The 12,150-nt window shown below is 39.0% G+C and overlaps 2 protein-coding genes and 1 long non-coding RNA gene across 6 annotated transcripts in view; 2 read left to right on the top strand and 1 right to left on the bottom strand.

Annotated features, from left to right (window-relative positions):
- The window catches only part of pacs1a (phosphofurin acidic cluster sorting protein 1a), a 22,455-nt gene extending 18,498 nt beyond the window's left edge, over window positions 1-3,957 (top strand). For both annotated transcript variants that reach the window (XM_058759360.1, XM_058759361.1), the window contains exon 24: window positions 2,796-3,957. In XM_058759360.1, coding sequence (XP_058615343.1) covers window positions 2,796-2,914 — 119 coding nt within the window. In that variant the 3' untranslated portion in view covers window positions 2,915-3,957. The remainder of the gene's footprint in view (window positions 1-2,795) is intronic.
- The window catches only part of LOC131529554 (uncharacterized), a 15,026-nt gene extending 4,022 nt beyond the window's left edge, over window positions 1-11,004 (bottom strand). For both annotated transcript variants that reach the window (XR_009268125.1, XR_009268124.1), the window contains exons 1-5: window positions 10,865-11,004; window positions 10,648-10,760; window positions 9,389-9,583; window positions 8,803-8,871; window positions 6,971-7,102 (exon numbers count right to left, since the gene is read on the bottom strand). This is a non-coding gene — a long non-coding RNA (uncharacterized LOC131529554). The remainder of the gene's footprint in view (window positions 1-6,970; window positions 7,103-8,802; window positions 8,872-9,388; window positions 9,584-10,647; window positions 10,761-10,864) is intronic.
- On the top strand, window positions 7,009-12,123 carry zgc:165604 (uncharacterized protein LOC792578 homolog). 2 transcript variants are annotated; one of them, XM_058759364.1, is made up of 6 exons: window positions 7,009-7,072; window positions 7,773-7,927; window positions 9,005-9,203; window positions 10,645-10,800; window positions 10,880-11,002; window positions 11,087-12,123. In XM_058759364.1, exons 1-6 carry the CDS (start codon window positions 7,009-7,011, stop codon window positions 11,284-11,286), a joined length of 897 nt encoding a protein of 298 aa, XP_058615347.1. In that variant the 3' UTR covers window positions 11,287-12,123. The 2 variants fall into 2 exon arrangements, with proteins under 2 accessions (XP_058615347.1, XP_058615345.1); XM_058759362.1 differs by lacking the exon at window positions 7,009-7,072 and having other exon boundaries at window positions 7,180-7,927.
- Window positions 12,124-12,150: the final 27 nt, after the last annotated feature.

Raw genomic sequence — 12,150 nt, 5'->3', positions numbered from 1 at the left:
TCAGAATCAGAATCAGAATGAGCTTTATTGCCAGGTATGTTTACACATACGAGGAAATTTGTTTTCGTGACAGAAGCTTCCACAGTGCAACAGAATGACAGTGACAGGACAAAAACACAGATAATAAAAGAACAAAATAGAACAAGTAAATAGGGAATAACAATATACAAATTGACAATTGTATGTACAGGTATATTACAATAGACAGTTTTGTATGTACAGGTATATTTTCTGCAAATTTGAAATGTAGACTAGGTAGGTGTGTTAGATAAATAAGTGTATAAATAGTGTTTTGTTCCACAATTATTGTCAGGTGTTCATGAGATGGATTGCCTGAGGGAAGAAACTGTTCCTGTGCTGGTCGTTCTGGAGCTCAGTGCTCTGTAGCGTCGACCAGACGGCAACAGTTCAAAGAGGAAGTGTGCTGGGTGTGAGGGGTCTAGAGTGATTTTGCCAGCCCTTTTGCTCACTCTTGGATAAGTACAGTTCTTGGAGAGTGTTGTATCAATGATTCGCTCAGTAGTCCGGACTACCCTCTGTAGTCTTCTGAGGTCAGATTTGGTAGCTGAGCTGAACCAGACAGTTATTGAAGTGCAGAGGACGGATTCAATGATGGCAGAGTAGAACTGTTTCAGCAGCTCCTGTGGCAGGTTGTACTTCCTCAGCTGGCGAAGGAAATACAGCCTCTGCTGGGCCATTTTAACAATGGAGTCTATGTGAGTGTCCTACTTCAAGTCCTGAGAGATTGTGGTGCCCAGGAATGACTCCACTGCCATCACAGTGCTGTTCATGATGTTGAGTGAGGGGAGAGCAGGGGGGTTTCTCCTGAAGTCCACGGTCATCTCCACTCTTTTGAGCAGGTTGAGGTTGTTAAGACTCCAGGTTGTTAAGACTGCACCAGACAGACAGCTCTTTATACTCCTGTCTGTAGGCAGACTTGTCACCGTCCTGAATGAGGCCGATAAGTGTGGTGTCGTCTGCAAACTTTAGGAGCTTGACAGAGGGGTCTTTAGATGTGCAGTCGTTCGTGTAGAGGGAGAAGAGCAGTGGGGAGAGAACACAGCCCCGAGGAGCTCCAGTGCTGATTATACGGGTGCTGCATGTGAATTTTCCCAGCCTCACTAGCTGCTGCCTGTCTGTCAGGAAGCTGGTGATCCACTGACTGACGGAGGTGGGCACGGAGAGCTGAGTTAGGGGCCGTTATACACGACAACGGTTTCAGCCAAAAACGGGAAACTTTTTATGCGTTTTGCCTGTTCGTTTACACGACAAAAGCGTTTTGCGGACTGAAAACGCATATTTTTGAATACAGGTTTCAAATTTGTACGTGGCGAACAAACACACACAACAATGGCGGAGTACATGAGCAGCAACAACTAACCAAGAGTTTGCTAACGCTTCTTCAGTAAAGTGTGGATTTACTTCACCAATATTACAACCAACAGCAGAGACACATCATATAATCACTTCCCTACAGGTACTGTTTACTAACAAGGTGACAGCGCTGGCCTGGCATATGTAATACAGCGTTTTTGGCCATTTCGCGGCTGTGTAAACACGAATCGTTTTGAAAACGTTATCGTATACATGTGAAAGATTTTAAATACGCAAGGGAGAAACATTTCCGTTTTTGACTACATTGTTGTTGTGTAAAATGCTGGGATGATCGTGTTAAAAGCCGAGCTGAAGTCCACAAACAGGATCCTCACATATGTCCCTGGTCTGTCTAGATATAGCTTCTGCAACATTGACTGCATCATCCACAGACCTGTTTGCTCTGTAGGCAAACTGAAGAGGATACAGCAAGGGTCCAGTAATGTCCTTCAGGTGGGCTAGCACCAGTTTTTCAAATGACTTCATGACCACAGACGAGCCACAGGCCTGTAGTCATTTAGTCCTGTAATTTTGGGTTTCTTTGGGATTGGGATGATGGTGGAGCGTTTGAAGCATGAAGGGACTTCGCACAGGTCCAGTGATCTGTTGAAGATCTGTGTGAAGATGGGGGGCCAGCTAGTCAGCACAGGATTTCAGACAGGCTGGTGTAACACAATCTGGGCCTGGTGCTTTTTTCCTCTTCTGCTTCCAGAAGACCTGACGCACATCATCTTCGCTGATCTGAAGTGCAGGTGTGGGGGAGAGGGGGGGGTTGCAGGAGGTGTTAATGGTTGTGTGGAGAGGTGTTCAGAGCGGGTGTGGGGTGTTTTTCCAAACCTGCCGTAAAATTAATTCAGATCGTCTGCCAGTTGTTTATTCTCCACAGTCTTGAATGCAGACCTGACTGACCTGGAAGAAAACAAATCGTTGAATAAAGTCATTATTTTTGTTTTCTTTACGCACAAAGTATTATCGTAGCTTCAAAACATTACGGTTGAACCACTGTCTCATGGACTACTTTAATGATCTCCTTACTACCTTTCTGGGCCTTAAACGTGGTTAGTTGCGTTGCTGTCTATGCAGGGTCAGAAAAGCTCTCGGATTTCATCAAAAAGATCTTAATTTGTGTTCTTAAGATGAACAAAGGTCTTATGGATTTGGAATGACATGAGGGCAAGTAATTAATGACAGAATTTTTGGGTGAACTATCACTGAAAGATTATGACCACTAACCTAAACGTCCGGTGTTTATGGCCCTGAAAGGTCTGAGACTGTTGGCAAAATGTTTAGGTTCCATTTTCCTACCTTGAATATTCAGTGTATTTATCCAAATTCACGTTCAAGTTATATTTTTAATATGTCCCTCTATTTGGACCCTCTGTATCTAAAGCCATTTGACTCATGAGATGAACATGTTTCAGTGTCTGTAGATGGAATGGAGTGGAATGATGTGAAGTTCTTCCAGCTGGCGTCTCAGTGGCCCACTCATGTAAAGTACTTCCCTGTGGGGCTGTTTGGCTACAACAAATCATCCACCTAGTGACCTCTGGGGGAAAAAACAACATGGTAAAGTTTCCCGACCCTGCTTGCTGCGGCCTTCAGATGGAATAGAGGGCCAGTTGTTGTTCTTGAGGTGGTCATGCTTACTGTACGCGACAGATATTTGAGCCAAAGTGGGAGATGTTGAATTTCTCATCTATAATTGGTGGGATTATATGATTTTGTTTTGGCCTTTAGAGGGCCAGAGCAGACAAAAGACTTGAGGATAAATAATGTGGGTTGAGAATATTTATTAATCTTTTCTAACGGTGTTTTGTCTGCTGTGCGATTCATGACGCAATAATATCCCAATATTGTACTGAGTTTATATTTAAATGGTACTTGATATTAGTGATTTAAAGTCTTTTGTTGTACAACTAATGTATGAATAGTGTTACTTCACCTGACTGAATCTGACATCCAAAGCTTCTCAAAGACACTTTGTTTGTAAAATAAAAAAGCCTTTACTTTACTTTATTAAAGACAACTTTGTCTATGTATAAAATATTCTTCTGTCCACTTGTATAGAAATATATTTGCTTAAGTGATTTTAACTATGTATGTAGTAATCAAAGCATGTACGTGTGCTTACATCAGGGTTTGTCTGAGCTGCTATGGACACCTAATCCATTCCACTGTGGTTCTGAGATCTCTTTGCCGCTATTAATTTATTAATCTGCCATGACTAAAAGTAATCACTGGTCTCTACCTCCCCAATGCCATCCATAACAAAGATGATTATCTGAAATGACTAATAATAAGGGTAAATGTGATACTATGGTTTATTTTTTACCTTCCAAGTGACCTAAGACAATGTCTGGAAATCGTGGTACCATTACTGCCTTTCAAAATCTGTTGTGTTAAACCTAGTTAGTTTGCATGATGCAGTATATTGATCAGTATGATTGCAGTAAACGTGGTTATTTTGATAACACACTCTACATGTGAAAAGTCAGTATTGTATATTTTGGTCTATAAAGCTCTAGTGTGATATTTTGACATTTGTTAAATGTAAAATAAGTAATAAATCTATTGTAATTGCAATATCGGTTTTATTTCACTTTTTGTCTGTTAAAATGTTTGAATGGTGAAAATGTGTACACTTATCTGTAAGAAATGGGCTCAGCTGAAGTTCATTTAGCACAATGGTTTTCAAAATCATATAAAACTGATTTGTTTAAAAAAAGAGATCAATTTTTTCCAGCTAATATAGTAAATAACTTTATTTATTTTCACAATATACACTTTATATACACACTACCTTTAAAAAATACCTTGGTGGCTGCAAAATGTTAAAGTCTTTTTGCTACTTTGAAGGTACTTTTATTTAGCAAGAATGCATGTGGACAATTATATTGTCATGATGTATAATACAGTGGGGAAAATAATTATTTGATCCCCTGCTGATTTTGTTAGTTTGCCCACTAGGTTTATTTTAACTGATAGAGACAGAATATCAAACAAAAAATCCATGACTTGGTACTTTGTGCAGAAACCCTTGTTGGCAAGCACAGAGGTCAGACGTTTCTTGTAGTTGGCCACCAGGTTTGCACACATCTCAGGAGGGATTTTGGTCCACTCCTCTTTACAGATCCTCTCTAAATCATTAAGGTTCATTCTTAGCTGTCTCTTGGAAACTCGAAGTTTCAGCTCCCTCCACAGATATTCTATGGGATTAAGGTCTGGAGACTGGCTAGGCCACTCCAGGACCTTAATGTGCTTCTTCTTGAGCCAGTCCTTTGTTGCCTTTGCGGTATGTTTCGGGTCACTGTCATGCTGGAAGACCCATCCATGACCCATCTTCAGTGTTCTGGCTGAGGTTCTCGTCCAAGATTTTACAGTACATGGCCCTGTCCATTTGCCCCTCAATGTGGTAAAGTCGTCCTGTACCCTTAGCAGAAAAACAGCCCCAATGCATAATGTTTCCACCTCCACGCTTGACATTAGGGATACTGTTCTTGGGGTGATAGTCAGCATTTCTATTCCTCCAAACACGTCAAGTCGAGTTGATGCTAAAGAGCTAAATTTTGATCTTATCTGACCACAACACATTCTCCCAAGCCTTCTCTGAATCATTTAGATGTTCATTAGCAAACTTCAGACGGGCCTGTACATGTGACTTCTTGAACAGAGGGACTTTGCGGGCACTGCAGGATTTCAATCCATTGCGGCGTAGTGTGTTACCAATGTTTTGCTTGGTGATTGTGGTCCCAACTGCCTTGAGATAATTAACAAGGAGTATCTTCTTAAAGTGACTGGACTAATCTGTGTTCCACATGTGCACATAACCAATCTGTGGGAGCCAGAATTCCTGCTGGTTGGTAGGGGATCAAATACTTATTTAACTTACTAAAATGTAAATCTTACAAATTTTAACATTTGTATGCTGTTTTTTTTTGATATTCTGTCTCTATCCAGGGTTCCTACACATTTTCCATTTCAAAATTCCACACTTTTCCAGACTCAAATTTCCAAACCTCTCTGTAGATTTTCAGATTGGTTCATAGAGCATTATTTTCAGCTTTATATTTGGTATATAGTACAGTAATCTTTAAATATTTGACCCATCTTTCGCAGTACAGTATTTTTTTTTCGTTGATTTTCTCAGTGACAACATACAGAGTCCCTTAAATTAAAAAATATAAATAAATAAAGACGACCAACTTTTACATGCACACAAGAAACTTTTTTGAGCCCTCGAGAAAGTATTCATATGTGCATGGAAATGTTTTGCATGCTTACACATTACAATTTCTAGTTTTATATAACCTATTTCCTTTGTGCATCACTGCCATCTTACTATGAATAAAACAAGAGCATGGATGCACATGAGGTAACAGAGATCTACCCGCTCAAAATGTTGCTTTTCTTATGGTAGTACCTCTAATATCAAGGCCTAATGTCCAATTTAACACATCCTCTGTGGCGGCACAGAAACCATGACACGAAATGGGCCGATGGCATAAAATTTGCCAAGTTCAAGGGTCTATAAAAAGATTGGTACTGTAAAAAAAGTGTTTAAGATTTGGCTTTCATTGTGGCAGTATGCCATATTTCAAGGCCTTAGGTAACACATACTCTGTGGCGGCCAAGAAACCACACTGTGAAATGGGCTGATGGCACAACAGGTGGCTCAGTGTGCACTGTCCTATATGCTAAATTTAATGGTTCATTGTGCGCACATAAAAGTCTGTATATTTTTTATTTTTGCAAAGGTCCTTGAGATTATGTAATACGGTGCTAAGAATATAGTGTGAAGAAACCCAAAATGCTTCTAAACTGCATTTTGCATAATATAAAAGTGCACCTTGAATACATTCAGTCATATTCGGTGATCAATAAAGAATCACTAAACAGCTGCCATGAAACCTCACTTCTTGTACGATAAATTTATTTTCATTAAATTCTTAATTATCTATTATAAAAAATAAATAAATAAAAAATAGGGGCAAAAGTCACAAATATTTTTCCATACTCCGCTTTCTTTTTTCCATACTTTTCCACACCCCTTAGGAACCCTGTCTATCAGTTAAAATAAACCTACCATAAAAATGATAAACGCTTCTTTTTTTTAAGTGGGCAAACTTACAAAATCAGCAGGGGATCAAATTATTATTTTCCCCACTGTATAATGTGACGAGCACCAAATCATATTGGAATGATTTCTGAAGGATCACGTGACACTGAAGACTGGATTAATGACTGCTGAAAATATTCGCAGTAATAAATTACATTTTAAAATATCTCAAAATAGAAAATGGTTACTTTATAATAATTTCACTATTATTTCTGTATTTTTTGAAAGACTTTCAAAAAGATTTTTAACAATCACAAATTTTGAATAGCAGTTTACAAGCCCTGATTCAGCAGATGCTTACTTATTTAACACTACAGGGACAGGTGAACTATTCACTGTTGTGTGTTATGGAGAAACAGTGAGAGGGAGAGTGGGAGATAAAAGGAGAGAGAACGAGAACTGCCCCCCTTTAATGCCCAATAACCCAGTTATGCCTGTCCAGTCAGAGCCAGTGAGGTTTGAAGGGGGAAACACACTGACCTGTATGGAGGAAAGCACACACACAGATCCTCTCAGTGATGGGCTGTACAGGATGGAGGCTCCTCTGGCTGGCCTGCTTAGCGTCCACTCTTCTTCAATATGGTTCGTGTTGATTTCATTGTTAATATTAGGCTGTTAAATATGTTGAGAAAAAAAAGGTTGACTTGGGCAGAAGAACATTTACACAACTGTAGAAAACTTCTACTTGATAACTTGCAGAAAGCTGATTTCAGTTTTGCACATTTCGAAACCAGGGCTACTATAATGTTGTTCATTTGACAAAACCTTTAGAAATCGGTCTTATTAGGTGTGAAATGTTTAAATGAAGTATCATAAAACCAGTGTGCAACAAAGATCGCAAAGGTCATCTGAGCTTTTCTGTAATGTGTTTTAAGTGTAATGTTACAATAACTGAAATATTTGTAATTTGGGTCAGTTTTTGTTTTGTTTTTTTTGGAAGAAGAAATGAACCCCATTGTTCTCTCTGTTGGTGTAGTTGTCCTTGCCAAGGCTGTCAGCTGTAATTAAGGCTTTAGAGTCACTGTGCTTTCCCACACGTATACACACACACACAAAGGCCTGGGGGTGGCAGGATAGTGGGGGTGGGACTCGTCATTACAGTAATGAGACAGCCATTGAGATGGAAGGAGAGCTTGAGAGCTACACAACAGAACTGTGGAATAAATGGTCCTGCAAGTGATGTGTCATTGCCAATTGTTTGAAATAAGAAAAATAGCCACAATTCAAGTGCAAACGTGCATTAAAATGATCCCGCTTGAGTGTTTCCCTCTACCCCATCCAGGTGCAGTCCGGGTGACCGTGAGTGAGTCTGGTGTAGAGGTTGTGCAGGGAGATTCTGTCACGCTGCCCTGTTCATTCTTCACCATGATGCCCTTGTTCAGGCTCAGCATCATCTGGACTCTGACCCCGCTCTCAGACCCCGACTCCCCCATACAGGTCAGTCTATTGATCTATCTATCAATATATCTAGCTATTCATTTTACTAAACATTTCATAGAATGAACTGACTGAAATATGATGACCAACTAGAAGACATTAAGGCCTAATTACACCAAGAATGATAAATATGACCAAGATTTAAAAATAGAGAATAACAGAGTCCATAATTATAACGATAAGAACACCGGGGAACAATATTGAAGGAATCAATTTCAGTGTTTTTTTTTTTTTTTTTTCACCTGATGAACAATTAGAATATTGACAGCCAATCAAACTCCATCAAACTTTAAAGTGTGGAACTTAAGGCCAGGACACACCAAGCCGATGGTTGGTCATTGACTCATTGGCTAATGGCGGGCCGTCGGTGAGTGCCTGTTGGGCTAGTTTTTGCAATGTGTTTCACATGTTGAATCATGTTGGGGCCACAGGTGAGAGGGAGAACTCTGATTGGATGTTCAGTTTAGCGAACGAGTCAGTGCAAGATAATTAATGCATAAATGATTAAAACAGGCAAACTTGCATTCCAGTATGCAAATATTTTCATAACAAGTCACTAAAAAAATGAAAAGTTTCATCTTTTACTCAAACCTATGAGAGTATATTTTGGTTTTCTGCTAAGCACAAACAGGGATTCTGTTAGATTTATAAAAGGTAAATGTAATCTCTTATAAGACTAGGTAAAGAAAATTTGAGGAATAAATTAAAGGGAACACAACATGTCAATATGTTGTCTTAATGTACATATCTAGTGAGCACACAAGTTGTATTAGCAACACTTCAAAGTTTGAAAATACAACCGATTCCCATTACTTTTTAATTAATTAAAAAAACAAACACTTTAGGTTTCAATATGGAAATAACCTTTACTGTACCTTCTGATCACACTGCAAAAAATGTTGTTCTTCCTCAGGATTTTGGTCTTGCTTTCCAGTCGAAGCATTCTTAAATCAAGATACATTGATATATTTACTCGAGAAGCAACATGACAAAAACTCACTGACTGATATTTGTTCTTGTTTTAAGCATTAAGTCACTTAATAATGCTCTCCCCTCCCTCCCTCCGTCGTTGTGCAGGTGATCGTGTATGATCAAGGGCAGGTGATTGAAAGCCCTTCTTTCATGGGCAGGGTGGGATTTGTGGTAATGCCCTGGAGCGCGGACATCATTTTGAACTACACGCGTGTCTCTGACGCTGGAGTCTATCGCTGTGTGGTCAGCAACCCACCTGAGACTGGAGACCCTGGCATAGGAGAGCTCAGCCTCACTGTTTTGGGTATCAGATACACTGCATCATAACAGTCATACGAATTTCACAGCTAACTAAGCAATATCACACGAGCAAATGTGCTGTCGCACTGCTGTGATTCTAAACACGACACACGAGGTCGAACCATCAAACCAACAACACGACTGCAAATGAGATATGGCTTTTATACAACAGTTCAGTTAGTAACTTACATTTGAGACACAGCATTGCACGTGTTGTCGCTCCGTCAACAAAAATACGTCCCAACAAAGACACAACTGCAGTGGCGCCTTAGTGTTCCTGGCTGGATGAATCAGTTGTGTTGAGCGAATCGGTTGAATAAATGAATCAATGACTCACTCACAGAGACAGTCGGTTACCGCTAACTACTGGCGAAACGAAGTAACCTGTAAAAAAAAAATCTATTGGGATTAGCATATTACGTTAATTGTTTTCACCATATAAAGAAATGACACAAAAATGTTGTTCAGATGTTCATAACAGTCTCTAACAGAAAAAACCCGTTGTTATTAGCAAAACAGTTTTCATTAATTGAAATAAAGCTGAACTAAAATAAACTATAAATATACGCTAAAATATAAATTAATGAAATACCTTAACCTAAAAACGAAAAAGAAATTGGAAGCTAACTGAAGCAATATCCCAGCTAATAATTTTTGGTTCCCAGAACATTCTGGGAACAATAGTATTTAATTACCAGAAAAAAAAAAGTTTCCATGAACGTTCCCTGTTGGTTAACCAGGAAAGTTTTCTTAATGTAAATAGAACGTTCCCTTTAGGTTATAGGGGAACGTTCTATTTACATTCCTAGAAGGTTCCCAGAACGTTCTCCTAACCTCTTCACTGCTGTTAGTAATCCAGCACTCCCGCGTCCCGTAGTATAATGGAAGACAGACGGATATGGACCTCAATAATCAGTACTACAAACCGTGTCTACAAACCAAAAAATAACCTCCAGGGAACGTTCTGGGAACGTTCTCAAGTTTAGGTTATTTAAAAAAAGAACCTCCAGGGAACGTTCTTATTTGGTTCCCAAAAAATAACCAAATTGGAACCATATGGGAACGTTAGGGGAACACTACTACAATTACTAAAATCTAAAAAGCTGAATATATTAAAAACAAAAAACAAACTAAAAGTGACAAAGACAAATAACAAAATTACTAAAACTTAAATTAAAACTGATAAATATAAAAGTTAATGAAAGCTAATTTGATTAAGGAGGCCAGGATGGTCAGCCAAACTGTTTTGGAACCACATTTCCACCAGTGTTTGGGCAGCATATTATTATTATTATTATTATTATTATTATCCAGATCCTGCTGCTATACTTCACCTAATATGTTTAACTCTTTCTCCTTGTATAGACTTCTTGTAACGTAAAGCTGTGTTTAAAGTTATCAGCTTGATGCGTTCAGGTTTCATAACTTTCTTTGTGTGTGTGCAGCACCTCCGTCTCTTCCTGTGTGTCTGTGGGAAGGGGACACCGACGCTGGAGGCAATGTGCGACTGTCCTGTGTGGTGGCAGAGGGCTTTCCTACTCCACAGGTCATCTGGGAAAAGCTAGAACCAGATAAGACGACACTGCCAGTTAACATGGATGGTAAAAAAAAAGCTTTATACAGAGGTATAAAACACATCAGGCATGTAAAAATGATTTTTCATACCTGTATCTGTTGTAGGTGACACGACGGGCTCGGTGCACATCGCCAATGTGTCTGCGCAGACCTCTGGCCTCTACCGCTGCTCAGTGACCAACCCACTGGGAACCCAGCACTGCTACATTAATCTGTCTGTCTACACACGTGAGTCTCTTTGTACTGCAGGTTTGGAATGATATGGGAGTGAGTAAATGACAGACTGTTGGTTTTTTTTCTGTGAACTTGTAGCCCCGGATAATTCTCCTGGCATCCTGCAGGGGGTGCTGTTGAGTCTCTCCATGGCCCTGCTCCTGCTAGCTCTGATGGTGCTGGTGCTGTGGCTCCACCGTTCGGCACAGGAGAGCAAATGGAGGAACAGCCATGAGGAAGATGAGTGCTATAATGAGATCAAATACACGCCTTCTCTCATTAAACGCTCGTTTGTTTGAGACAAGTACAGGAAGTGACATCTGGATCATCTCTGCACTAATATATTGTGAAGGCCAGTTTGTGTCAAAGGGGAGAACATAGGCTACATTAAACCACACATTTATACTCTTTCTGATAAAACTGTAGGCCAGTGCTTTTTAAGTGCTTAAATGCATTACAGTTGCCCCAAAGACTACAGTCACTATTCTAAACAAACATCATTTCTCAATAGCATGCCGCAGATGCTATGAAATACATTTGAATTGTATTTAACCCAGAATATTAATTTAGGGGCTTCTAAAGCACAAGCTGTACATAATCTCAACAGACAATCAAAAGTCACTATAAATTAATGCGAGTTGAGTTTGGTCTTTTGGTAGATATGTATATGCTTTGTAGAGGGTCATATTGGACATTGATTTCATTCGGTAATTTCATACATGGCTTAAAGTTGATTGTAATTGCATTTGCTTTTGGAATTAAACCTCCAATTTAACTACAATAAAAATGTGGATCACTACAAGCAATTTTAATTTGTTTGAGAAAATTCATTTGAGTTAATTTGAAACCTTTTGCATATTTCCATTTTGTTAAGTGTGAGAGAGAATGACTGCTGAAAATGTAACTTTTCCATCACAAGAATAAATTACAAGTTTTTACATTGTAACATATTACAATATTACTGTTTTTACTGAATTGTTGATGAAATAAATGCAACAATTTATTTGCAAATAAAACCTCCCTGAATATAAGAGACCTTCAAAAACATTACAGACCTGTAGTGAATATAATATATATAGTCAATTTACTAAATTGCTACAATTCATTTATTAATAGATAACTAGTAAAATTGATCCAAATCAATATAAATGACTTTTATTCTT

This window comes from Onychostoma macrolepis, chromosome 21 (assembly GCF_012432095.1).
Source record: "Onychostoma macrolepis isolate SWU-2019 chromosome 21, ASM1243209v1, whole genome shotgun sequence".
Classification (NCBI taxonomy): Eukaryota; Metazoa; Chordata; class Actinopteri; order Cypriniformes; family Cyprinidae; genus Onychostoma; species Onychostoma macrolepis.
This window is presented reverse-complemented; position numbering and strand designations above follow the sequence as displayed.